At 53.2% G+C, this 27,058-nt stretch overlaps 1 protein-coding gene across 2 annotated transcripts in view; it reads left to right on the forward strand.

Moving 5' to 3' along the window:
* Positions 1-27,058, forward strand: part of CTIF (CBP80/20-dependent translation initiation factor) — a 295,612-nt gene that overhangs the window by 142,531 nt on the left and 126,023 nt on the right. For both annotated transcript variants that reach the window (XM_012642671.1, XM_012642672.1), the window contains exon 7: positions 5,648-5,724. In XM_012642671.1, the coding sequence (XP_012498125.1) occupies positions 5,648-5,724 (77 nt within the window). The remainder of the gene's footprint in view (positions 1-5,647; positions 5,725-27,058) is intronic.

Consider the following 27,058-nt stretch of genomic DNA (forward strand, 5'->3'; position numbering starts at 1 on the left):
GGCAGCTTAAAGCAACAGACATTTGTCAGCTCACAGTCCTAGAGGCTGGAGCAATCAGGGTGTTGGCAGGGCCCTGCTCCTTCCGGAGGCTCTGCTCAGCCTCAGTGGCTGCCAGCAGCGCTCGCGTTCCTGGGCTTGTGTCTGCGTCACTCCAAACACTACGTCTGTCTTCACGTGACCTTTGTTCCTGTGTGTCTCCTGTTTCTCTGCGTCTAAATGTCCTTCTTGTAAGGACATCAGTCATTGGATTTAGGGCCCCTCCTAATCCCATACGACTTCATCGTAACTTGATTATATTTGGAAAAACCCTGTTTCCAAATATATTCACAGGGACCCAGGGTTAGGACTCCAACACAATTCTACCTACTGCAGGGGGTGGAGAGGACTCTACAGATGGCACCAAGCCAGACACCGTGGTCAGGAGCACCAGTGCCAACCCTGGGAGCACAGGGCCTCCACCTCCACCCAGGTGCCAAGCACGTGTCCCCACTGGGCCTGTGACAGCAGCATCACTGGTCTTCCCTGACCACCTCCTCTTTTCAAGGACATAATTCTGCCCGCCCCTGCCTCCTTTTCTTCCATAGCAAAACATTTATCACTTATCATATTATGTACTTATTTATTTTTTGTCTCTCTCCTTTCACTAGAATGTGTGCTCTATATAAACAAGCATCTTGCCTATTTTTTTACAGTACTCTGTCCACAGTACCTAAAACAACACTTACAGGATGGGTAGATGCATGGAAGGATGGGTGGATGGGTGGGAGCTTGTGGCCCAGGGGAGGCATGTCACTCTTAACACAGTGTCAGCTGGTCTGAGAGCCACCAGGGACCCACGCTCTCTGCTCAGTGTGTTTGCTGTTCCCTCCCTCCTCCCACCCTCACCCCCAGACCCAAGATTTATTTTTCATAGTTGTCATACCTGGACAGGGCCCTAGCACTCCCAGCCTGGGATTATTAACTGTCTGGGGCTAATGTTCCGGGGCCAGAGTTCTGCTGGGCCTGCCTTAATCCCTCAGAAATACCTTCTACACCAGGTTGTGAGATAGCAGCCCCAGCCTGTCCCAGAATGGGCTGATTTTACATAACATGTTTTTGCAACCAGAGTCATAACAGATGCTGCCCCTCGGTGTTGCGTCTTACACCAGCACCGACCTGCAGGACCGGAGTGTGAATGTGCGAGTGTGCGTGTGTGTTTCACGTGTACTCTGCATGTGGATGGAGTATTATCTTCCCTCTGTCCCTGCAAAAGCCTGGGTTAAAAAAACCAACTGGCCCCCCGGCCCAATTAAGTAATGCAAAGGGGCAAAACGTAAAACGGGGGGAACTGCAGCCAGGTCTCAGAGCGCAAGGGAGAATGGTTCTCCTGCAAGAAGTCACGGGAGCAGGCAGGGCCTGGTGGTGCTCCAGGGTGGTGCTCCAGAGGCACACAGGGCTCAGATTGACCAAACACACAAAACCAGCTGGGAACGCCAAGGCTGTTCTCTCTTGGGGGGTGGGGGCCTTGTACCTGGACTGACGGCCACAGGGAGATCTTTCAGAGCACAGAGTGGAAGCATTTGTTGGACAAATAATTAAAACAAAGGCCACGCTATATGCTCTTAAAGGATAAATTTCCTGTTCTCCACTCAAGGGCTATAGCCTTTCTTAAAAAGCAAGACGGGATCTGTGGTCTAAAGCCAGAATAGCATCTCCCTGGCCAGGCCACCGGGAGCACCAGGTCAGGCTTTTTTCCAAATTCCTTATTAGTCATTGCTGTCATTGGGTGCCCCTTGGCTAGGACTTGCCACCCTTCCTAGTCCTATCTTAGGGGCGATGTGTTCGGGCAGCTGTTTCCTCAAGATTAAATGAGCAAGAGGGGCACTTTTCACTGTGATGGATGATCTCCTCCTCCCCCTCATCCTCTCTCCCTCCTCCCTCCTCCCTCCTCCTCCTCTTCCTCCTCCCCCCTCCTTCTCCTCTTTTTCCTCCTCCTCTTCGTCTTTCTCCTTCTCATTCTCCTTTTTTTCTTCTTCTTAACACATGATCTTCCCTCTACCTAGAATATACTGCCCCCACATATTTTTACCCTTTTTTATTGACATAAAACTCACATACCATATATTCACCCTTTTATAGTATACAACTCAGTACTTTTTAGTATATTCACAAAGGTTGTGCCACCATCACTACTGTCTAATTCCAGAATATTTTTGTCAGCCCCAAACGCAGTATCCATTAGCAGTCACTCTTCATTCTCCCTCTTCCCAACCCCTGGCAGCTTCTAATCTACTTTCCATCTCTGTAGATTGGCCTGTTCTGGAGAGTTTGTAAAAAAATGGAATCATACAACATGCGGTCCTTTGTGACTGGCATGGTGGTTTTGAGGTTCATCCATGTTGTGGCGTGGATCAGAGCTTCCATCCTTCCTGTCCGTGTAATATTCCATTTTATTGGATCTATCACAGTTTATCTGGTCATCAGTTGACGGGCATTGGGTGGTTTCCATTTTTTGTCTGTGAAGAACAAGGCTTCCGTGACCACTCACGTGCTGTCTTACCTCTCGCCAATGACATTAAAGATCCTCTGCTCACTCGGGCTGGCTGCGTGTCTGGTGGCCAGTGTGTGGCTCAGCACAGCCTTTCTCCTTCTGCTGGCCTCACATTGACCCCCTGTTAACACCCAGATGACCTTGTTTTGGGGGGAGTGTGGGCAGCACCTGAAGTAGTGTGCGTCTCTTGGTACTAACCAGTCCCTTGAGTTTGAGAAACAAGGTGGCTGATTGAAGAGCGTCCTCTAAGTGAAGCTCGTGTAAACACAGTGCACCCTTTTTATGCAGGAAGAGGTTCCTGGTGATGGAAAGTTCTATGTAAAGTGCCCCAGGGAAGGAAGCAAGGTTCATTCATTTATTCACCAAGATGCCACCTTCGGGCTGGGGTCCAAGGTGGCCTCATGGGTGGGGCCAGTCCTCTGTAGCCCTTGCCTGGATTATTCCTGGAGAGGGAGGCCCTCTGAGGGTGCAAGAGTTTGTTCTGTTACCTTTGTCACTTTGTTCAGCTGATGTCTGGCCTCCTGCTAGGGTCTGCCAGCCTCTGGCCTAAGAGAACACAAAACAGAACTTCTCTGCCCTCCCCTAGCACACCGGCCTGGGGCACCAAGCACCGCATAAATTCCTTCTTCCTTCCCTGGCCTGAGCTTCCCGTGCCCTCCTGCCCTGCACACCACCTCCTGCTGGACTCTACCAACACTGGGGGCTCCCTGACCACAGGTGTCTGGGCTGCCTTGTTTGTCCTGGCACAGTCAGCCCTGATCACAGTGTTAGGATCATGGGAAAGATGATGATGACAACGACAACAACAATGGCAATGACACCAAGATATTTATTAAGGCTCACGACGTACCAGGCATTATTCTATGTTCTTTGCATGTTTATAAACTCATTTAACCCTCACACGAGTTCTAGGAGGCTGATGCTATTATTTCCATAGGCACATAGGGGTTAGGTCGTCTACGCAAAGTCACATAGCCATCAAGATCTGAGCGTTCGCAGTCTAGCTCCAGAGCCCAGGCTTCCAACCACTGTGACAGTATTTACACATTCTCTTTCTCCCCCTCTCTCTCTATATATATATATGTATATGTGTTGTTCTGGGATGGATAGTGTACACAGGAGACATAGCCATGGCTTCACAAGAAGCCCTGAGCAGCCTGTATGCCCCATTGGGCCACACGGAGTCCTGGGGAAGGCTTAGGACCCCACGCTCTCATGGCCGCTGCCCATGGCTAGTGGAGGAGGCCAGGATGTGGGTCGGAGCCCAGGACTCTGAGGCCGGGATGGAGGAGGCTGGCGCCTCCTGGGCCCGTGTTATGCCAGGTGCTAGGGCAGCTCCCTCTGCCCAGCCTCGGTGCTGAGATCCCGATGCAGGCCGCGGCTCGGGAGGGAGCCTCGGCTTCCTGTTCATTGTCTACTTGGGGCGCACCCAGCATGTTCCTGAGTGACCTAGAGAGGCAGGGAGGGTGAGGAGGGGCCAGCCCAGAGCTCAGTCCGGGTGGGAGAGGGGAAACGAGAGGGGAAGACCTGGTGTTTCTCCTTGTTTGTGTTTTGTATTAAAGAAAACAAATAATATCCTTTGAGAAAACCATTAAACAAAGAACATCCTAAGGCTCCAGAGGCCCATTGTGGCTGCCTGGAGCCCGGAATTCATTCATGCTTTTTGGCTAGATCTCTGGAGGCAAGAGAGACAGGGTAGGAGGGAAGGACTGTTGTTAAAATACATTTTGAAATGTGTCATTCCCTCCCTGGCCCAGTAGGCATCCAGGCCAAGTGGCCATAATGCCAAGGTCTCTGTGTCCTCCCTCCCACTGCCCCTCTGGGAAGCTCCCCCAAACTGGCCAGTCCCAGCACAGCCAGGGCTGTCAGTGCCCACCCCACCCCTCCGCCTGGTGCGGGCTGAGCCCTGTGAAGGCAGAGCAGTGGGACTCTCCATTGGGAGCCTGAATCCAGAGGGCCGCATGTGCCCCACCACAGGGGGTCAGGGCTGCCAGCCCACAGAACCGTGAATATTAGAGAGAATTCACTGTCTGACCTCTCTGGGCCTCCGTCTCCCTGCCTGTCAAGTAGGGGTCTAGGCCAAATGGACTCTCGCTGACCACTCTCCAGCAGACTGGGCTCTGTGGCTCCTCTCTCATCCTGTGCATGCCCAGGTCCCTACAGGTGGCATGGAAGGTCACACTCAGGTGTGGACTATGCATCAGGCCTGTACTAGGTATCCCAGACCCCAGCCAGACCACCCCCTCCCCCTAGACCCCATTACTGCCCCCTGGGGTGCCCATGATGGAATGGTAGTGCTGTCTATCATGTCACACCAGAACACTTTTCTGTTGCTGGGGGGCGGTAAGAACAGAGCTGGCCATCAGCCCAGCTTCTGCAAGTAATTCTGCCTGGGGCCTGGCGTTTACGGGACCAGCCCATGTTATACAGAGAGGGTCTCTCTCCAACCTTGATATAAATGTATAAATAATTGTTGTCGTGATGAAAATACACAAAAGACCATCCTTAGAATTTTCCCTGTCCCTCCTTTAAAGTTGAAAAAGGCATTTAGCTGTTTGCACATTTCCCTAAATACTCCTTAGATAGAGTAAAAGAAGAGGATTTGGTGAAATTTGCACAGGGGGAGCCTGGACTAAGATTAGGAGACACATTTCCTCTGCACGGGGCTCAGGGTTTGCAGAATTTACCCCCTTGGTCCTCTCAACAGCCCAGGGAAGAAGGCGTTAACGTTCCCATTTTGTTAGGGAATGAAGTGACTTGTCCTGGGGCACTCGGCCAGTGAGCCGCAGCGCCTGGCCCCAGCTCTGTGGCTCATTCACCTCTCTGGACCACAGCATCCTCGTCTGTAATTCAAGGGCTTGGATACGATGCATTTCAAGGTGCCCGTTGTCCCCACTCTATTGTGATTCTGTAGTTCCAGTATCATCAACCTGGTGGGAAATTCATTAACTCTAGTATTTTCCATTTTTCAGCCTGGATTGGGTGGTCAGAGTCTAGTCTTTCCAAACTCTTAGTTTCTTTTTGTTTTAGATACTGCTGTAGTTCATGCAGTCCCAGGGGTGCTGTGCTCGCTTTCCAAAGTAACTAATGTTCCCCCTTCCTCCCCCCACCATGCAGGGCTACCACCCGATGCCCCACGAAGTGGAGATTGCGCACACCAAGAAGCTGTTCCGGAGAAGGAGAAATGATCGAAGGTAGGAGAGACTCCATCTTTGGGTTTTCTTTGCCCGCGTTGGCTGTCTGGAGCTACCTCAGATCTGGCCTGCATTCTGCTTTGCCCGGTCACCAGCTGATGCCTATGGGATGAGGTTGGCAGCCTGACGCGGTTGATTACTGGTTGGGATTCCCACGTGGGCAAGGCAACTCCGCTTCTCTTGTTGTTTCAGGGATTGGATTCCTTCAGGAGTCCAGCAGAGGGCCACTGTTACCACTGCCTCTTCCTGGGGGGGCCAGGGTGGGCAGGACCCAGGCTCTGCAGTTCAGGAGGAGAAATGCGCTTTCCACCATCTCAGAGCAACAATGGCAGTCCCCAGGAATAGGATCTCACTGGCTGCGTGTTTTGAGACATGGCCTCCAGGAGGCTCCCGGAGCTCACAAGTTAAAGGGTATCTGTCTTTCCTTCTGTCATTGTCCCTGGAGTTGTCCCTGGTGCGTGCTGGCTCTGCTGTCTCAGGCGACAGACAGATCAGCAATGGCCCACTTAAACTAAGGCAGAGACCAGGATCTCCCGTGGGGCCCAGAGTCCTGGGGGACAGTAAGGGGCCAGGAAAGGTGCAGTGAAGCAGCCCTGGATGGGAACACGCGGCCGAGATCAGGCATCCCGGGAATGTGTGCATTTATTGTCGAAAAGGCTTGCTTATTAAGGAAAGGTCTTCAAGATGTATTTTAAGTGCCAAAATTCAGGTGCAGAACAATGTTTGTTGTGTGTGGCCATTTGTGCAAAAGGGAGAGTTAGAGCCTATTTTTTGCTTAAACGTGCATAAATTATTTCTGGATGGAAATACAAAAAAAGAAAGAACAAAAAGGCTTATGCCTGAGGAATTAAAATGAGGTGTTCATTCCTCTATAGGGAATTTACTCTTAGATAAAGGTGATGGCCCGTGGTCTTACCGTTAGTGAACAGAGAATGTTTGCGGAGAGCCAAGGAACAGCCAGCTGCATCCCTTGCTCTGGGCACTGGGAGCGCCTGCTTTCATGGTGGGTGGGCTCTGGGGCTGACCTGTGCCTCTGATTCTTCCTCTGGGTGCAGGCTCGGGACAAGCATTGGCAGGTGGTGGCCACGGCTCTCGGGGTTGGTGTAGGATTGGGCACCCAGAATGCCTTGTCATCCGCTGGTGGATTTAGTGGGTCTGGCACCAGTCACAGAGGACAGTAAATGTACACCTAGCTGGGAGGAAGGCAGCCCAGGCTGAGAAAGCGGAACCACCAGTCGTGAAAAGGGAAAACTGAGCAAGGAGAGTTGGACCAAGCGCTCGTTCTGCCCCGACCAGAGTGTGGTTAATTGCACTGTGGGTGCTGCCTCTTTGCTGTGCCACGTCGCAGAGGCTAACTGCTGGCTTCTGGGTTCATAGTGGAGGGAAGGAGTGGGGAGCACCCATCAAGGAGGAGTGGGGTTCACAGGGGCCTGGAGAGGTATCAGGCAAAGCAGAGGCTTATGTCCTCCCTCCCATGGCCCTGTGGTCCCTGATGGCAGGGAAGGCCCAGAGCGTGTGTCTCAGAGGTGTGGAAGTCCCCAAGGTTCCCAAGAGGAGTCACCCTCTGACCCACTTCTCCGGGCCCAGGCAGCGGCAGGCTGCTGCCCGGCGTCCAGGCCAGCCCACATGTCCATTTCTGGGCCAAGTTTTCTCACTCAGCAGGAGTCCCCTGGACAGTGGCACAGTGGCAGGCCTCCGGAAAGCAGCAGCCTGGCCCAGGAATGTAGGAAGAGGAGCACAGCATACAAGGACTGGGAAGCCGGACTTCCGCTGGGCCGCACTCGCGTTAGCAAATGCCCGGGTGAGGTCAGCACGCCTCACAAAGGCCGTGGACTGGGCCAGGCTCCAACAAAAGGCAATAAAGATGATTAAAAGGGTGGAAAGTATGTCCTGTGAGGAGAGCTGGAGGGCTGCAGCCAGGCAAGAGGAGGCCAGAGGGAAGGAACATATGGAAGATTGATATGAGGGGCAGCTGCCTCCACCTCCACAGGGACCCAAGCTAGAGGAAATCAGCTGAGGGAAGAACAGAGTTTTCAGCTGGACCAAAGATGGACTCAAGGAGTGAACATCTTGACCAGCGGGGGCCCAGACTCTGCAATTCAGGGCAGCAGAAGTGAACTGAGCAGGTAGCGCGTGCTAGTCAGGGCGCTCCACCCTTGTCCTATATCGTGGATACGGCCCGAACCATCACTCACTCAGAGCCTGGAGCTGTCCTGGAGTCCCCAGGGGATGGGGACTTTCGAGAGAAGAGCAGGCGGCCGTATGGGTTAAGGACCACATTGTCTGAAAGCAGGAGTCTCCTGAGTCCTTCTTGGGAAATCATGTGATTCTGAAATTCAAAGAGCAGCTGTGGAATATTATCAGGTTTACCCCTAACCCTCCCAGCTGATGGTTGATAATAGTGGCCTTGCTAAGTGCCAAACCTTCATGTTTGACCTTGGTTGTTAACGCTTTTGTACGGCAGGTTAACCTTCCTGATATTTTGGGTTTAAACCACGCTGAGAGGCACTTACATTCCCCGGGCACACCAGGTGGCAAACGGGGAGATGACCAGAATCAGGTTATCAGGTTTGGTGGCTGAAGGGCACAGCCAGAATCTGTGTCGTGCCTCTCACCTCCCCTGTCATGTGAAGGGAAGTGGCCATTTGTAACCCCATGGTGTCTCCGTGGCTCTCCTTGATGCCTGCAGGAGTCTGTGGACTTCCGTCTCCTGACCACTGCCTGGAGTTGGCTTCCCATAGCGGCAGACTCCACGCAGCCTGGGCGTGTAGCTGAAGTGCGATTGTGTGACTTCCCACAGCCTGGAGCAGGGATTTGCAAATGGGGACCTAGAATCCTGGTCTTCTGGAAGCGTGCGTCCTATCCCAGTTCCAGCTGGACTGCCAGGGGGCTTTGTGGCCCTACTGCTTTTATTTTCCACCTGTTTAAGTCCGAGGCAATTAGCAAGCTGAATAATGCAGCCGTCAAGGCACGTACCCTGGAGTTAGGGGCTGGAAGGGAATCCCACCTCCTCTGCTCACTAGCTCTGTGATCTGGGCAAATTACTCCTGTCTTGAAAACTCTTATTTTCTCTTCTGTGAAATGGGTCCACTAACTGCGAGGCTTAAATGAGCTATTAATAATTCTTGTAAAGCACCTAGAAACAGTCTTAGTGCCACCTACAGGTGAGGGGGGATCCGAGGTGCTCAGGAAACGTGAGGCAAGTGTGGAGTACAGGTGTCTGCAGTGAGGCTAGGCTTTGTCCCGTGATCCAGGCAGCATTCTAGGCTTGCTTGTGAACCCAGAAAGCCTTGCCCTGCATTCCCTCCAGGGCCAGGGCCCCAGGATCAATCGTTCCTTCTCCCGGATCAACTCTTAAAGCCCTGGCCCCACTGTCAGGGCCTCCCCGAGCCTGGGCAGGGAAGGAGGGCCCCTCCAGAGCAGCCATCCACAGGTTCCGACCCTACATTCCGTGGGCTTGCTTCAGGTAAGTTGTGGATGTTCTTTTTCCGTTTTGCAGGAAAAAATTAAGCTCATGGACAGTGCAAAGATTTTCTCCTTAAGAGTGTTCTTGCAATTAACAACTGGTAACCACTTGTTTATTTTTGGAAGCTAGTAAACGACAGTTTGCTGATTTCAGACAAAATTGTTCATTTTATGATATAAATGCACTAAATGAGTATTCCACGCATTCCTCAAAGAGCAGCACGCCTTAGATGCCCTGTCCCCACACAAATCAGAGGCCTGTTGCTTGGAAGGAGATCTGTTGAGGTTTGTACCCTCCTAGCATGCAGGGCAGAAGAGCAAAGTCACTAGAGGGCTGAAGCCCTGGCCCACCGCCCGAGTTTACCTGAGAGAGGTCCCTCACCTGGGGGCATGGTTCTCTGCTCCTCCCCACCCTGGCTCCATTTTAAGAGATGAACACACTGAAGCAGTGAATGACTATTGTGGTCAGCGTTCCCTAGGAAACAGACTTTGGGATGGGGATGCTTAAAAAGCAGGCGGGGGCTTTTTAAGGAATGCGCTTGGGCTCCGTGTAGTCAGGAGAAGGAGCAGCAGGACCGGTCAGAGAGCAGGTGACCTGCAGTGCAATCTTGGAGAGGTCTGACCCTAGGGGGTTCTGAACTTGGGGTGTCTTTTAGAGCTATCCCAAGATGGACTGAAGGGGCAGCCCTTCATCCCCTTATGCCCATTGGTCATCAGGTGGAGTTTGCCCGGAGAAGGGGTGTGACCCTGGGCTGGGCAGTGCTCGTCAGCCAGGGTGGTTTTCCTGGGGGGCCGGCGGCTGAGGACTGTGTGTCCGGTACTTCCAGTGGAACATTCCAGAAGGGGCATCTGGGCAGTATGTCATGGCTCCGCCAAAAGTGCAGGGATGGCCCCTGCTCTCGAGGGCCTGAGGAGTAGCTTGCACAATGGCATTTTCACTCTGGAATCCACAATAACGTGGAGCACGGTGGTCTAGCATCCACGCGTTAATAGGGAGGAGGCTCAGAGAAAGGAGCCATCCTGAGAGATGGTTCCTGAATGCTTCCTGGAGGAGGCGGGGATGGAACTACCAACAAGACGCTAGGAGGATTTGGAAGGGATCTGGGGGGTGTCGGGATGAGGGGAGCATGAACACCACAGCTAAGCAAGGCAGGCCTTGGAGCCAGAGATTCCCCAGCCCCCAGGAGTCCCCCACATGGGTCCTAGAAACAGAGCCAGAGGCCAGAGCTCAGCACGGCCACACCCCCCAACCAAACTAAATAGAGAGGAAAAGCCGGAGCCTGCAGGCTCCCGAGGACCCCGGCCCAGACTGTTAGCAGTCTCCACGGACCCCTCTCAACCACGAGAGGCAGCGGCTAATGGAGGCATTAGTGGTCCATCGCACATGCCCGTGCGGCCAGGGAGACGGGAGAGCCTTCTCCAAATTAATTTGTTTCATTAAGTGAGGTCTCAGAACGGTTAATTTACTCCACGTTCAAAGCAGATTGAAAGGAGGAAGGAAACAATACCTTGGCCATCCCAGCTAGTGTCCCGTGGCTCCACACGGCAAGAGGCAGGGGGGCAAGCCGTCCCCCCGGGGTGCAGAGTTGGGCTGCACGCTGGACACCTCACGGTGGTCACAGCCCACAGCAGCGCTTGCCGTCTCTGTCCTACAGTTGACTGTGACGGTGGCCTTGGTGTCCTCTAATTGTAGAACCAGTTAAGAATCTTGTCCCTCCCTCTCTTCCTCTGCCGACATGTACCTAGACCTTCAGTGTCAGCCATCAGATTTGGGTTTACAAGCTCTCTGTGACATCATCTGAGTCACTGATAAAAACAAACAGGACATTTGGAATTAGTGGTGATGGCTATGCAACTTTGTGAATAGATTAAAAATCACTGAGTTCTATACTTTAAAGGGGTGAATTTTGTGGTATGTGAATTATATCTTAATGAAAAAATGTTTTTTCAATGAATAGGGCAGGTCCCAGGATGAGGTGAAGTGGCAAGCGCCTTGAAACACCTCTTCAATCTTAATATTTGTAGGGTTCCCTAAATGTATCAGGCTGGTAACTCTTTCAGAAAAGGACAGAGAATTGGTCTGGCAGTACTGGGTCTGTGTGAACCTGTTCTAGCTCTTAGCGATCACCTTTTTTCTTCTAAACCATCTGTTGGGGAATCTCTTTGGGAGAGATGTTATCTATATTTTTCTATAATAATTTTTGAGGATTGGATTATATATGCCTAGCTACAGTCTCTAGCTCTTTTGTTGTGTTATTCAGGGTTTTCCAGAGAAACAGAACTAATAGGACATATTGAGAGGGGAAGAGAGAGATTTATTATGGGAATTGGTTCCTGGGAGACCAAGAAGTCCCACAGACTGCCCCCCGCGGCAAGCTGGAGAGCCAGGAAAGCCAGCGGAGCAGTTCGTTCCAAGTGCAAAGGCCGAGAGCCAGTGTGACAGTGAACATACTGCGTGTTGCAGTATGAGACATTCAAGGGCAGGATGAGATGAATGTCCCAGCTCAAGAGGAGAGAGAGTGAGTTCGCCCTTCCCTGCTTATTGTGTTCAATTCAGGCCCTCCACAGATTGGGCGGTGCCCACCTACATCAGTGAGAGCAATTTTTACTTGTTTTACTGATTCAAAACCTCCTCACAGACACACCCAGGAATAATGGTTTACCAGCTATCTGGGCATCTCTTAGCCCAGTCAAGTTGATACATAAAATTAGCCATTCCATCTCTTCTCCAGGATTGCTCAGACATGGTCAGGGACCACTGATGACCTCATGTAAAGATTTCTCTTATCCTGACCAACACTGCCCCATTTCTCAGGCAAGAGCACCGTTGCTCTCCCGTGATCTCCTAGGCCCTACGGATGCTCCAGCTGAGTCTGCCTTTTCCGAGCCAGCACGTGTTGTCTTGTGGAAGGCAAACTTGAAGTTGGGCAGGTCTCTTTCTTTTAGTGACCTCTTAATTCTACATCATCTGCCCCATCAGCAGCCTCACACTTCACTCTGCCTTCTCACTCTAAATACGAAAATGTAATTTTAGAGTTGTCATTGATATTCTTAGGCCCCACTCCTTGACTCTGTTCTGATGACCCCAGGCTTTGATGGTCATCCCTGGTTATGGGAAGCCCCTCATTCCATTCTGGAACACACCTTACTCCTCCTTCGCACATCCAGGCTCATGGCGAGGGCCCTAGGGGACACTTATTGCCTCCTGAAACCCTTGTCCTTAAATCACAGCTGCTGTCCAGAGCTTGCTGGTCCCTTTAGCACCTCAGATCATTCCACCAGTCATGGGGTCCTTCATCCCACATAGATGACTAAGTCCCCAGATCTTGGCCATCAGAAACTGACTGGGAGAGTCCTTCATCTGTCCACCAGCTCATTCCCACGAGTTGTTACATGAGCCCTTTGGGAAGTACAGTCGATCCTCTTTACTCATCGATTCCGCATTTGCAAATTCTCCTACTTGCTAAAACTTACTTGTAACACCAAAGTTAATACTCGTGTTTTTGTGGCCATTCATTGACATGCACAGAGCAGTAAAAAATTCGAGGTGCCTGACCCGCAGGATCCCAGCTGAGGTCAGACCAGGTGGCGTTCTGCCTTCTTGTGTCAGCTCTCATGTTGTAAACAAGTATCCTTTTCATGGTCTGCTTAGTGCCGCGTTTTTCACATTTTTTGTGCTTTTTTGGGCGAGCTTTCTGCTTAAAATGGCCCCCAAGAATAGTGGCGAAGTGCTCTCTACTGTTCCCGAGCATGAGGAGGCTGTTATGCGCCTCATGGAGAAAATGCGTGTGTTAGAGAAGCTTTGTTCAGGCACGGGTTGGAGTGCCCTCGCTGTGAGCGCAATGTTAGCAAATTAACAGTGTGTATTAAATAAAGTGTCTTCAAACAGAAACATACGTAAAACCAGGTTGTGTGTTGGTCCATTGGTGAAAATGTCGCGACCAGAGGCTCACAGGAACCTAACCCTGTATGTCCCCTAGGAATCCGTGTTTGCTAATTCAGTGTTTGTGGCAACATTATAGAACATAACTATTGCAAATAACGAAAATCGACTGTGCTTGCTCTTTAAAACAGGGTAGAGAGATGATGAAGGTAAAGGAATATGTTATCAGCAACAGGATTTGGGACCTGAATGATTGATCTTATTTGTGTGGTGGTGGTAGCAGAGCTAGGGGGTGAGACAGGGTCAGGGGGTGGGGGAAACACTTCCTCTCGTGGTTGTTGTCCTGCCTGGTTTCACTGAGCAGGCCACTGCGTCATTTGCGCCATCCTGGGATGACACCATCGCTGAAGCCCCACAGATGGCTCAGCCCTGCAGTGACTGTCATTGCCACCCTGTCATCAGGAACCCGGAGACCGCGAGACAGATCCATGCTCACATTGCCCACGGTTTGTCTTTCTATCCCAGCAAGGAAATTGCCCTCATTAAGTCCCTGCTAAAGATAGATAAGAAAATGGGACAGGCAAACCCCCACCTGGCAGGCAGCCCTGTCAGATTCTAAGCAAAATGAGTCAGATAGGAATTATTTTTAGGATCCTTCTCCTCCTCCCTCATGCACACCCCCAAGCAGCCTCTCTCTCTCTCGGAAAGAAGAGCAGCTCATTTCTTCAAGCCAGATGTCCAGGGCCATGTTTGATTGAAATGAATGAAGCCCCCGATGTGCCTAGAGAAGACCCCAGGCTTTGTGCAATGCAGCCGCCTCACCCCGTGCTCCTGGGCAGAACGAGCTGCCGAGCGGGTCCCCATGGAGGCCGGCCATGGCTTGCCTGTGAGTGAGGTACCTTCCCTGGGTCTCCCAGCTCAGGACTTCCTCTCAGCATCACATATCACACTTCGTGGGAATACGAGGCCCTGGGGTCCTTCTGTGTCCACATGGGGGCCAAATGGGCACAAGAGGTGGTCTGCAGTTCATTTTGGCAGAGCCCCTGGGTGCCAGCTCTGCCCACTAGGCAATGCGCATCTCCTGGTTCTGTGCCCACCACGGGAAAGCTGAGCACTGCTCTTCCTTTCACACTCGTCCCCCTTTCCCCAGCTGTTGGAATTCATTCAGACCCCTTAGCCCTAAATAACCAAGAAGGGAGACCCAGGGCAAGCAAGGTGACCGAAGAGGAGGCAGCGGGCACACGCTAGCAGCCTGGAGGGAAGAAGCGCTGCCAACTAGGAAACAAATGCCGTCTCCACAGGGTCTGTGCCTGGGACGGGATGGAGAAGGGACACCCCAGGAACCAGCCACCCAAGGTGGTTTAATTGCACCTCCCCAGAGATCTTGCAAACACTAACTCCTAACCCTTCGTCCCTCACTGGAGCCCCAAGTGACCTGGCCTCCTGGAGGCAGTGTGGACAGTGGGCAGCCCAGGCTGTGGGCCAGGCTCACATGGCTTCAAGACCAGCTCATCTCTCATCAGCCAGGGGATCTTGGGAACATAAGGACCCTGGACAGCATTCTTCTTACCATCCCCAAGGACATGACGTGCAGCCCACAGGGACACCATTAAATGACACGTGACGGCAGGTACGAGGGAAGTCCTGATCCTGTGCCTGGCTCTGAGTCCATCCTCAGAAACCATGTGTCCCCGCTCCTTCCTGACATTGGCTCCTGGGACTCCTCCACCCTGAGCAGTGTGCAGGGAAGGCAAGGACACTGGACCAAGAGTTAGGCAAGCTCAGTTTTATCCTTGTGGTATAGCCCAAAGCAATCCCCTTACACTTCAGGGGCCTACAGTTTTCTCAGCTATAAAATGGGGCTCTGATTCCAACTCTAAAGTGTATTGGAAAGAGTGCAAGGCTGAAGACTTCCCAGGGATATTCCATCCCTTACCCATGGGATGGGTAGACAGAACTGAGAGATACTCCAGAGGCTGGCCTGAGCGTTCAGCACAAATTAGTGTCCCCTGTATCTTCAGCCCAGTCCCTGTGCCCTGTCCAGAAAGTTCCAGAAAGGCAGGCCATGTCTGCTGCTCCTATGCACATCTTTCCTCCCCCAGATCCGGTCCAGGTCTGCGCGCTGGCACCCAGCCATGCTGGGCAGAGTCCCTCTACTTGCAGCCCTCTGCCCTCCTGAGATCAGACGCTGCGTGGGACCACCTTACTCATAGCTATAGCAGGCTTTGCATCCCGCTGGTGCTGAGGGTCTTTGTGCTGGGCCGACAAGCAAACCCAGGCCATCCTCCGCCCAGCGGAGTCACCGTGCGATTTCACAAGCACTTCCAGAGCACTCGCTGTGTCCAGGACACTATCCTGAGCCTTTTACAAATATTAGCTCTTACAATCTTGCTAACAACTCTAGGAAGGAGATGCTATTTTCATTTCCATTTTACAGATGAGGAAAGTAACTTGCGCAGAGAATGAAGCAACCCAAGTGGTCTGGCTTCGGTGCCTGTGTTCCTAACCGACTCTCTACTGGGAGCCTTCTCTTCTGTCCTCCTCCACGTACTCACCTTCCCTCTGCCTGCCCTCACTGCTTTCTCCATATACCACCCAACCACCCATCTGATTAACTCATGTGCGCTGGAGTTTGAAAGACAGTATAGTCCTCTTTGGGGGAGGGGGTTCCCGTTTCCAAATGGACTGAGGGGAGGGCTACGGCATAATTCAAAGGAATGAATGAATGAATGGTGAGATTTCAGATGGGACCCCTAGACAAGGCTGCCCACCCTCCTGTCTTCTCTCCCCCTGCACTAGGTCAGTCCTGCCCATAGATTCCTTCCCCTGTCTGGATGATTCATGAGTAGACATATTTAGGAAGTCCCTGAAACAGACCAGGGATCTCCCAGGTTACGGGGACCCCACCCGGTAAGCAGCCAGAGGGAGGGTGGTGTGAGTTCCAGAGTGGTGGGCAGCTCTCAGGGGAGGGCCGTGTGGCCAAGGGGTGGGCTCCCTCCAGCTGTCGGCTCCCCCAGTCCCAGGAGAACAAGCCCAGGGCACAGGGGTGTCTTCCATTCCCCAAGGTTCCCCGGCAGTGATGGGGGCACAGGTTTTAAAAACACCAAGGAGCCTTCCTGCCTGGGTCAGCGTTTACCCTGAGCTCCGAGAGTTATTTCCGAGTCTTCCCAGTAATTTAATTTTAGCTATTTATTCCAATGTGTGTGTTTTGGGGAAGCCAAGGTGGCCTCTATTATGGTTTGGAGTATTTTGGGAAGTCCTGGTTTCCAGAAATGATGCAGGGGCTCAATTAGGCAAGACACCAGCAACAGGACTAAAATGACTCAAGAAGATGGGCCCTTGGGTCCCCAGAGGTGATGCCTGTACTTGGCCCTCGGGGGGGAAATTAAGATGAAGATGTCCTCTGGGTGCCCAGCGTGGTCATCTCCAGAGTGGCAGCTTGTGCCACGTTCTCAGCTCTCTGAGCACCTGCGGGAATGCCTTCGATGCCCTTCTACCTGGGGGCTGGTGGAGCTGCCTGTGCCTTCCAGGTAGGCCTAGAGACACAGACGGCCCAGGCACCAGCAGTAAACAGGCCCCGACCAATGGCAGGCTCTGCAGGCCCACCTTGTAGGTGGACTCTCACACTCACCTGCAATTCACAGGCCTTTCAAACAGGCCTTCAGAACCCCTCCCAGTGCCCCTCCCTGACCCCCATGCTCCCTGCAGACACAGCCTGTGCCACCTCCCCTCGGCCCTGTCCCCACCTCCCCTCCCCCCACTGTCCTTGCTCACTGTGTTCTCCAGACCCCAGTCTTCTCTCAGCTCCTTGAACAGGCCTGGCTACTCCTGTCCCTGCGCTGGCCGGCCCCTGTGCCTAAGGCCTGTGTCACCCGACTCTTGCTCTCTCTGACCTTGCTTACAGTCGCTGGGGCCGGTCAGGCCTGGCGCAGACTGAGAGAGCTTCCCCTGCCCCACCTGAGCGCCCTGGCTTACCTGGAGCAGGGGCAGCTGCTGAGGGATTCAGGTGCAGGACACTCATTCATTCGTGTCTGGGAGGCTGAGCCCCCAGATCCCGAGTCACCTCCAGCATTATATGCACCGACACCCCACCCACAGGAGTACGACTGCCCTCGAATCGACTTTGAACTCTCTCTTTCAGCTTCAAGGGGAGAATTTGGTGGGCAAAGGATCTAATTTCAGGCTTATTGCTTGCTGGGGCTGATACTGAACTCGGGAAAAGACGTGCGGACTTGAAACAAAGATGGGAAATGTTTTTAGACAGAAGAAAATATGGGATGGGACTGTGTGCAGGTTTGGTCTGGTGGCCTGTGTGGCCAGCAAACACGTGTTCCAGGTTGGCTCTGCATGTCCGGGAGCAGATGGCTCGGCCTAGTCACTCTGAACAGGAAGCCTGGTGCCTTTGAGCCGCGAGCTGCAGCCGTGGCGCAGAGAAGCTGGGTGGGCGCCGGGGCAGGATTCTGACCTTGCCCTGATGATGCGGAGGGTTGGGGTGCTCGGTCAGGAGTGGAGCAGTGCCCACGAAGACCGTCCTGTCCCACTGCCCCTCCCCTAGGACAGCAGGGGAGTCTCTGCACACTTGCCTGGCCAAGTCCCAGCATATGTTGTCTGAGCCGTTGAGGAAAACCATCTCTGCCTTATCGCCCACCTTTTGGTCAGGATGAGGATGAGCTCCCACCACCCTGTACCCTCAAGCAGCTCCCTGTGCCCCAGATTTACTGCTCCTGTGTCCCGGTGAAGTGGGGCGTCAGCAGTTAATCAGGCCTTAACAGGGGTAAGCCAGGGCGGGTCACTTCACATTTTCAATCGAGCCTTCCGTGACTACTCAGAGTTAAGAGAATGATCTAGTTTCTGGCACACCAAGAAGCTCCCATGTGTGGTTTGGCATTGGGGGGGTGGGGAGCGATGTGGTCATACTTTTTGAAGGCAGGATTTTTAGCTCCTAAAAGCCCACAACATCCCAGTTGAGACAAACACCCACTTTGCCTCTGCCTTCATCGCCTGGGAGTCACAGAACATGAGCCACTACAGGGCCCACCTTCTAGCAAATGTGTTGGTGGCCCCTTGAATGTGCTGAGTTGTCTAGACTTGGTTTGAGTCTCTTCACTGCATGCATGGCCTCAGGGCATCCCCTTGCCTCTCTGAGGCATCTGTGACATAGGACATCTACCTTGTAAGAGTGTTCTGCAGTTCAAACAATGCTCAGAAAGCAGGTAAAATGCCAAAGGCTACACAAACACGAGGACTTACTGCTTGTATTTGTGTTTGAATTATACACGTTTGTATTTACAGTTGTGAATGTATATGTGCATGTGATTGCTTTAGGGACTCTGCCAGTAATTTCCGATGATAGTTTGCTGGAAACGGAGCTTGGTCTGCACATTCGTACTGGTTAGCTATTGCTGCATAACAAATTACCCCAAAACTCAGAGCTTAAAACAATTATTTATTATCTTACACAGTTTCTGGGGGCCAGGAATCCAGAAGCAGCTCAACGGGGTATTTCTGGCTCAGGGCCTCTCTTGAGATTGTGGTCAAGCTGTCAGCTGGGGACACAGGCCTCTAAAGGCTGCACAGGGCTGGAGAAGGCTCCAGTAGTTGCAGAACTGCTTCCGAGCTCACCCCTAAGGTTGTTGGCAGGTCTCGGTTCCTCACTAGCTGTTGGTCACAAGTGCGCCTCTTCATAGGGCTGCTCACGACATAGCAGCTCGCTTGTCTCAGAGTGTGATCCAAAAGAGAGACAGACAGCCAGTCAGGCAGACAGACAGACGCCAAGCTGGAAGCTGCAGTGTTGTTTACAACCTAATCTTGGAAGTGCCCTACCATCACTTCTGCCATATCCTGTTGGTCACACAGACTAACCTTGGTACGATGTGGGAGGGGACTGTACGAGGGTGTGAATTCCAGGAGGTGAGGCTCACTGGGGACCATCTCGGAGGCTGTCTGTCACAGTCCCCCTCTTGCCTCCAGTGATTCACATCCCTCCTGCGTGCAGAGTACACTCAGCCTCCTGTGTCTCATTTGTGTCCAGAATCTCATCATCTAGACCATGCCGAGATGCAGAAGGGGCTCTTGGGGTGCAGTTCCTGCTTGATCTGTAGGCCTGTGGTTTAAGGAGGCAAGTTCGCTCCCCTCCGCACCCCCCGCTGACACACACACACACCCAACATACAACTGTGGGACGGACATAGGGTAGCTGCCCCAGACACACTTATTCAAGAAGGGGCAAAATGCGAAGTGCATGGAAATCGTTGGTCCACAGTCGTGCTGGGGCCTCCAGGCCAATGTTGGAAGTTCCTTGATGAGAACTCGGTCCTAGGCCTGCCCGGAAGTTGCTCTACGTGGCCCTGGTCTCCTCCCTCTGCCTTCAGGGTCTCTCATGAAATTACAGTCAAGTCATTGGCCCTGTGAATCCTCTGGGCTCTTGCTTCTGCCTCTGAGTCATCCTTCCTTTTCTATGGAAGGTGTCGTGTGTTCGCAGCTGACGCGTTTCACAGCGAGCTTCCTGCTGGTAGCACGTGGATGGTCCAACAGCTTCTTTTCATTTGGTACAGGCCGCGTCCCTTCCAGCCCAGATTGTCAATGTTTCCACTGATACAATTCTTCGAAAAACTTTATGGGTCTTCTGTGAATCCTGCTGAGTCTCTTCCACTAAATAAAAACCCACCCACAACTTTCTCCAAGGCCACCCCTTCTCTGCTTTGGGCTTCTGCTGGGGGACAGTGCCCTTAAGTTCCTTAGAAGCTCTGTGGTTTGATTGCAAAGATCTTTAAAATCCCTTCAAATCTTTGCAGAGCTTTTTCTCCGACTGGCTAACACTCTGAGGCACCCCTTTGATCTCGCTAAGATCTCTACAAAGAGTGTATAGCCACACCCTCAGCCTCATCTTTGGCCCGCACTTTCCTGAGAGCGCTTGGATTGGATCTTTGCTCAGAAGTCATTCCCTCATTTAGCAGCATTTGCCATCTGGAAAGTCTGGGAATCTTCAAAACTTAGCAAGTCCTGGTTTCTTTATTTTAACAGTCCCTCGTTTAACTTGTCTCTCTCTCTTGTCATATTTTACTATACCCAGCGAGAAAAAAGCAGGCAGCCCCTACAACTCTCCGGCTAGAGATGGCTTAGCTGGATGATGGGAGTCATTAGGTACATTTGCTCACGTAACTGTAGGACAGAATGTGGCTAAACATCCTGCTGCTGAGGAGCAAGAATCCCCCTCCTCCAGTTCCCAGTAACACGCTTCCCACCTCCCTTAAAGCTCCCACCGGCAGGCTCCTCAAAGTCCACTTTGCTGCTAATGGTCTCTTCAGGGCGCTTAGGTTTTCGCTAACGCTCACCTCAAAATCCTCCTGTCCCTGCCCAGTTCCAAAGCCATCCCACATTTTAGAGTTTTGACTATGGCCACACCCCACTTCCAAGTACCGGAAATTGTATGGGTGATCTCTTGCTGGGGGGAAAATTACCCCAAAATTTAGCAGCTTAAAACAACAAGCTTGGATTATCTCACGCAGTTTCTCGAGGGTCGGGAACCCTGAGGCGGTTTAGCTGAGTAGTCCTGGCGCGGGGTCCCCCTTCAGCTTGCAGTCAAGGGGTCGGCCAGGGTTGCAATCACAGGCGACTCAATTCAGACGGGACGGGAAGAGCCATTTCCAAGCTGGCTGACGTGGTTGTTGGCAGCCCATGGTTCCTCACTGGTTGCTGGCTGGAGGCTTCACTTCCTTGCAATGTGGGCCTCTCTGTAGGGTGCTCATGACAGAGAGCGTGGTGGAGAGAGAGAGAGAGAGAGAGAGAGCTAAGCTGCTGGGTCTTTTGTAACCTAATCTCAAAAGGGCAAACTGTCCCTTCTGCCATATTCTCTTGGCCACACAGACTAACCCTGGGTCAATGTGGGATGGAACTACACAAGGCTGTAAATGCCAGGGGTGGGGACCATTGGAGCTGCCTTTACCTGTTTTGAGTTCCTTCCTGTATCATTCATTGCTCCCCCTGCCCACTTTATTTTTATTTAATTTCTGAATATTATGGGGGTACAAACATTATGGTTACATATATTGCCTTTCTATCGCCCAAGGCAGAGCTACAAGCATGCCCATCCCCCAGACAGTGCGCTCCACACCCATTAGTTATGAATTTACCCATCCCCTCCACCCCCTCCCACCTGCCTGGCACCCGATCAATGTTACTTCCATGTGTGCACCTAAGTGTTGATCAGTTAGTACCCATTTGATGGTGAGTACATGTGGTGCTTGTTTTTCCATTCTTGGGATACTTCACTTCAAAGAATGGGCTACAACTCCAGCCCCGATAATACAAGAGGCGCTAGTTCGCCACTGTTTTTTATGGTTAAGTAATACTCCACGCTTAGTGATACCTACCAATAGCTTTGAATGGGTTGAGGTTTTTTGTGTTCTGGTTCAACGTCACACCTTTCCAAGATGCCGTCCTGACCCTGTCCCCTCCTCTGTACATCCGCCCTCCCTGTTCATGGCCCTCTCCCCAGCGGAGCATGAGTTAGGATATGTCCTCCCTAGAGAAGGTGCAAGTTAAGGATCAGCTAACTTTTCCGTAAAGGACCAGACAGTGAATCTGTGAGGCTCTGTGGGGATAGGGTCTCTGTCCTAAGTACTCAGCTCTGCCGTGGTAGCACAGAAGCAGCCGCAGACAACACATAAGTGAATGAAAGTGACTGTGTTCCAATAAAACTTTATTTACATAAACAGGTGGTGGCTCGATTTGGAGGGCCATCCCTGATCTAGACTATCACAAATGCTCCAACAACCCCAAAGAGAATGAAATTTCTGTTCCCACCTGACAGCTGAGGAGACCCAGGTGCAGCAGTGTGAAGTCACCTGTCTGCTGTGCTCACATGCCCTTTGAGGCAGAGCCAGGCCTGTCTGAGCAGAGCTCAGGTTCCCTGGGGGGACATTTTGAGGCGGAGGCTGCAGAAGGCCTTGCCAGGTGCTGCCATGGGAGACCTCAGGATTTGGGGTACCTGGAAATGGCCAGTGATGCCTAAGGGGCAGCAACAGAACTGGGAAGGCTATGGGAAAAATAGAAGTCATGTTTCCCTGCCTTCCCTGGAGACGGGGAAGGGGAGGGAGGCCAGAGGGCAGTGCCCAGGCAGGAGAGAGGTCTCGTCTCGGCAACAGGGCTAGCCAGCCCAGACGCTGCCCTGCGTGGCCCAGACTCTGCCCTGCGTGGAACTCGCTGGAGCCTGCCACAGGACAGCCCCTGCCCCCAGCTTCCCCCTGGAGAAGCTGCTGCAAAGCCACCCCCTTCAGTGGGGACCATTCTCTAAGTCCACGGCCTGAAGCTAAAACAGCCCAAAGCATCCTCAGGCATAAGAGAAGTCTCTCCCTTACTCTTGGCGCCTGTCCTTGCCCATCTCCTTTCAGACATAGTCCTCCCTCCTCAAGTTCTTTTGGACTGCAGCACTGCCATCCGCCAGACAAGATGGCCCAGCCAGTGTGGCCCTGTTCTTGTGCATCCTCCACCTCTCCCCAGCCGTGCCATGGAGGGACTGGGCTGCCTGGCTCCGGCCAGGGTCCCCGTCTTGTGTGCAGGAAGAGGCACGCACTGGTGTGAGCAGGTCTCAGGGTTTTATTCATTTGTGCCCTCAGTAGAGCCCACGATGTACTCTCCGTAGACATTTGATCTACATCATCATCAGAAAAAGAAGAAGAAGGAACATTATCTGGAGAGGCACGAGGGGCCTTGTTGCCTGAACTTCCATCATTCGTGCATGCCTGTTTGGGTTAAAAACCCACATTCTCTGTGGTCCCTTCCAAAGCGTAGCTGCCCTGGGGGAGGTGTTATCCCAAGGCACGTGGACACGTCTGTGATGACTTGATCAAGTTTGTGGATTACAGATAAGGGACAGAGGCCAAGGGGGGCCGAGAGGGAAGTGGGGGAGGTGGCAGTGGAAGTGCAGATCAAGCTGGGTCCCCCAAAGCTGGTGCCTCAGGTGGGCCTGCTCTGGGAGTCACGGCCCCCCACGTCCGTTCATCCTGCAGATCCCAGCCACTGCCTGGGCTGCTGAAGCAGGACTAACTGCGCTCTTTCCCGGCCACTGCCGGGAAAAGGGGAGCCCACTGCATGTGGGGTCAGGAGAGGAATGAGAGAGAGAAAGATGTTCTCTGATGGAGCCAGACCCAAGTCCCAGAGAACATCTGTGGTTGGAGAACAGTAAGTAAGAGAGACACAGAGTGTCAGCCCTGACTGCCAGGGACGGGGTATTGATGCTGGGTGGGTATTTAGGAGGTATCCAGGGGGCCTGAGCTGGTGCATTCCACCACAGAGCAATTAGGGCAGTTGAGGAAAAGGAAGAAAATTCTCAGTCCTCCTAAGGTTTTTGTTCGGTAAGAGCAGAGTTGAGCAGTGCTACGAAGGAAGTCAGCTTGCCAGGAAGTCAGCTTTGGGCTGAGCCTAGGGATCCTCCCAGCTCTGCTGGCCCAGCAGGCCCCCAGCCGGCCCCAGGGTGCTGCTCCCAGCTAGGGGCTGCCCCTTGCAGCCCACCCCTAGAGGTCCTAACTAACGCCTCACTGCACTGAGTCTCTCAGGGCTGTCGCAGAGCTAAGCTTCCACAGTAAAGGCCTCGCTTCCCATCCTGGGAGTCCTTGGTGTGTCCTTGGCATCGACATTCTGATGGAGGTGGGTGGCAATTTGGGGTCCAATAAAAGGGGCATTTGGAGATAGAACTGGACATCTCCCCAGCAGAGCCAGTTGGCAAAGCCATTAGGGAGGTTGGGTTCTTCTAACTCTGCTAGGCCTGCCCTGCGATCCCCGGCTCACAGCCAGCACGGGAACGTCCGGCAGGGAGGGGGCCGGGCTGGCTGGGAAAGAGGCCTCCAGGCCCTGCCGGCTTCCTCTGGGACAGGGAGTGGGGAGACCCTCAGGGCCGTGCCTTCGTCTGGCAATGACTGCCACTGGAAATAGGTCAGGGCCCCTCCAGCATGGCTGTGGTCAGAGATGATGTCAGATTAGCTGCGTGAAAGTTATCTGAATCCCAGGATTCATCAGGGCTGGTTTGTTCCTGTTCATCATCAGGGCAGCATCGCGGGAGAGAAAGGGAAGATTTCTCCCGGGGACTGAGCACTTGGCAGTGTCGCCCTCCCCGCCTCATGACCCCAGGGCGGTGGGAGCAGCGCCCTTCACCCGCCCCCGTGCAGATAGGGAAGTAGGGGCCGGAGAGGGTGGCTTTGGTCAGGAAGCGAGGCTCTGCCATTGCTTGTCACAGGCCTAGGTCTGGTCCAGGCATTCAAGGAGCTTCCTGTCCAGTCGGAGAAAGGAAATTAAGATATACTGTACAATTCATACTTCATAACATATTGCTCTGTGTATGTGTGCGTGGTGTATATGCATATGTATGTGTGATTATATGCACCTATATGCATGTGTGTGCATTTATGCATGTGTGCAATGTGTACGTGTGTCTATGCATGCGTTGTGTGTTTATGTGTGTCTGTGCATCTGTGCTTATGTGTATGTTCGTGTGTGCATGTGTGTCCACTTTGTGTGTGTGTGTGTGTGTGTGTGTGTGTGTGTGTGAGAGAGAGAGAGAGAGAGTACAACGCAGGGCCATAAGGCCCTGAGACTTCAGAGAGAGGAAAGGTTTCTGGGGTTTAGAGTAGCCACGCAGCCTTCATGGAGTGGGTGGACCCTGGTCTGTCTACAGTGGAGCTGGGCAGAGTGCAGCGAGGAACATTCCTGGTAAGCGGCTGAGCAGAGGCAGAGGTCAAGAGGCGGGACCTGCAGATTGTAGACAGTGGACACGCTGGCCTGACTGCAGAGGACACCGCAGAGGAGGGCGGGCCAGGCAGAGAAGTGGGCTGCAAAGCCCGTGGAGGGTTAGGCCCACGTGCCGAGCTGTGGCTGCATCTGCCGGAGCCCGGCTTGCAGATGTGCAGGCAGCAAATCCAGGAGCACATTACTGCGGGGACAGCAGGTGCCCAGACACAGGACTGGAAGGCACATGGCATGTGGCATGTGGCACATGGCACATTAATCCAGGAGAAAAGGAGATAAGACTGGAAGCTCAGAGTAGGCGGAGGGGAGGAGGGGCAGAGGGGAGAACCAGGCACCTGAATAGATTCTGTGTCTTCCAGTGTCCAGAGGAGGCTTGGATTTTTGTCTTGACTCCCAGAACCCAATTCCTACCCTGCAAACTGGAGCCTGTAGGATTCATGCTGGTGATTAAATTTCCCCAATCAAAGTAGATTATGATCAAGATTAGAGATGCTTCTACCTACTGGTGCTTAGGTCTGGTGAGAAGGGGTAGGTGCTCCCATTCCATCTCCGGTCCTTCCAGGGAGCTCTGGCCGTCAGTCCGGGGTGGAGGTAGTAAACACTCCATAAATGTTTGTGGAGGGCAGGAGGGATGGCCTGTGGGGGAGGGCTAGGCTGGTTGTGATCCCGCGTGTCATGGGAAGCGGAGGAGTTGGGAAGGGCACACCAGGGTGGTCTGGTGGTTAGGATGGCCTCGTTCCTGGGAATGGTTGCCACGAAGCATTTTCCCTGGCTCCTCCATAGCAGCGACTGTTCCTTCCCGGAGTGTTATGAAAACCTGCAATTACCAAGCCGCCTCTGGGTGGGAGCATTCAGACCTCCTCTTCTTTGTTCCAAGATACACTGAGTTAAGACCCGGTCAGTGCGGAGAGTGGGTTCCTCTCCCACATTCCTTGCCACACAGCCCCATGGGACTGCGGTTAATAAGCCCGGTGATTATGTATTTCATGTCCGGGATGAGGAAGGTGAAGGGCTTGGGCGAGTGCCTGTGCCTCTCCAGGCTCGGAAGCAGGCTGCCTCCTGCACTCGGCGTGCTCTGGGGCCACTCAGTGGATACCGCAACGTCCCTGGGGTTTGGGGCCCCCTGCTTCCTCCGGCCGCGCCAGGCGGAAGCCAGGGCTGTGGATGGAAGCTGGGAGAGGACTTTGCAAGGAACGTGTGATGCACGGCTTAGTGGAGAGCTCCACCCAGTCGCCACTCTGGGACGGCCCAGAGTCTTGCTCTGTCCTGCTCTGATGGTTTTCCTTCTGGGCATACTTGTTTCCTGGCCCCTCGTCTTTGCGTGTGTGAGTTGTGGTGAGGGCCACGGAGGGAGAAGGAAAAACATACAGAGTAGGTGGCTCCAGATTGGAAATTTTCACAGTGGAAGAAAGAATAAAAACAACCCTTGTGGGTCAGGAACTTTCTGGACCCGCCCCATCATGGCCAGCAAGCTCCAGGCCCCAGAGGGCCCTCCTGGGGAAGTTCTCATTGGTCCAGCCTCAGGCAGGCAGAATGTAAGGAGCCTTCTGTCCGGGTAGCCTGAGCCTGGCCTCTTCATCCCTAGGGGAGCAGTCGCCCCTCTGCCATCTGACCAGCGGCCCGGTCACTTGCTGTGGCACTCACTCTGGGTACCATGAACTCCCCAGCGCTGCATCTGCTCAAGTTGCAGCTCCCTGCTGCCCCCGCTTTGACACTCACTCCTGCCCCCTGCTCCCCCCCACCTCCTGGGGTCTGTGACATTGAAGCTCTGAGAGTGTCATCACCAAGGTAGTATTAATCACTCTTCATACTCCCCAACTCCAGTGAGAGAGACATGTTTCCTCCCGGCTCAGACCAGAGCGGAGGGAGCTGTAGGGCAGAGGCAGCGTAGGCCAGGAAGGGTTATTGAGGGAAACTGGGATGTCTGGGGGACCAGCCTAACCCCCGAGCTGGACACCAGGTGTGCATACCCACGCATGCTGGCCTGGAGGACAGAATCCCTGCTTGATGGGCCCCGCCGGAATGTCGTGGGACAGGCCACAGGTGACGCTGCTCTGGCCCTGGCTCTGTGCTTCCTCACTCTTTGGTCTGTGGACTCACCTCTCAGTCCCTCCTCAGTCGCTCCACCTTTAAAGAGACAAAGTCATCGCTGCCAGGCGTGGGTGGCAGTGGACACCAAGGGGGCCGTGCTGAGGGTGTTGTGCCCTTTCTGGATGGTTTGTGTTGCAGAAGGGCAGCCTTGGA

The sequence above is a fragment of the Propithecus coquereli genome, unplaced genomic scaffold (genome assembly GCF_000956105.1).
Source record: "Propithecus coquereli isolate 6110/MARCELLA unplaced genomic scaffold, Pcoq_1.0 Scaffold181, whole genome shotgun sequence".
Lineage (NCBI taxonomy): Eukaryota > Metazoa > Chordata > Mammalia > Primates > Indriidae > Propithecus > Propithecus coquereli.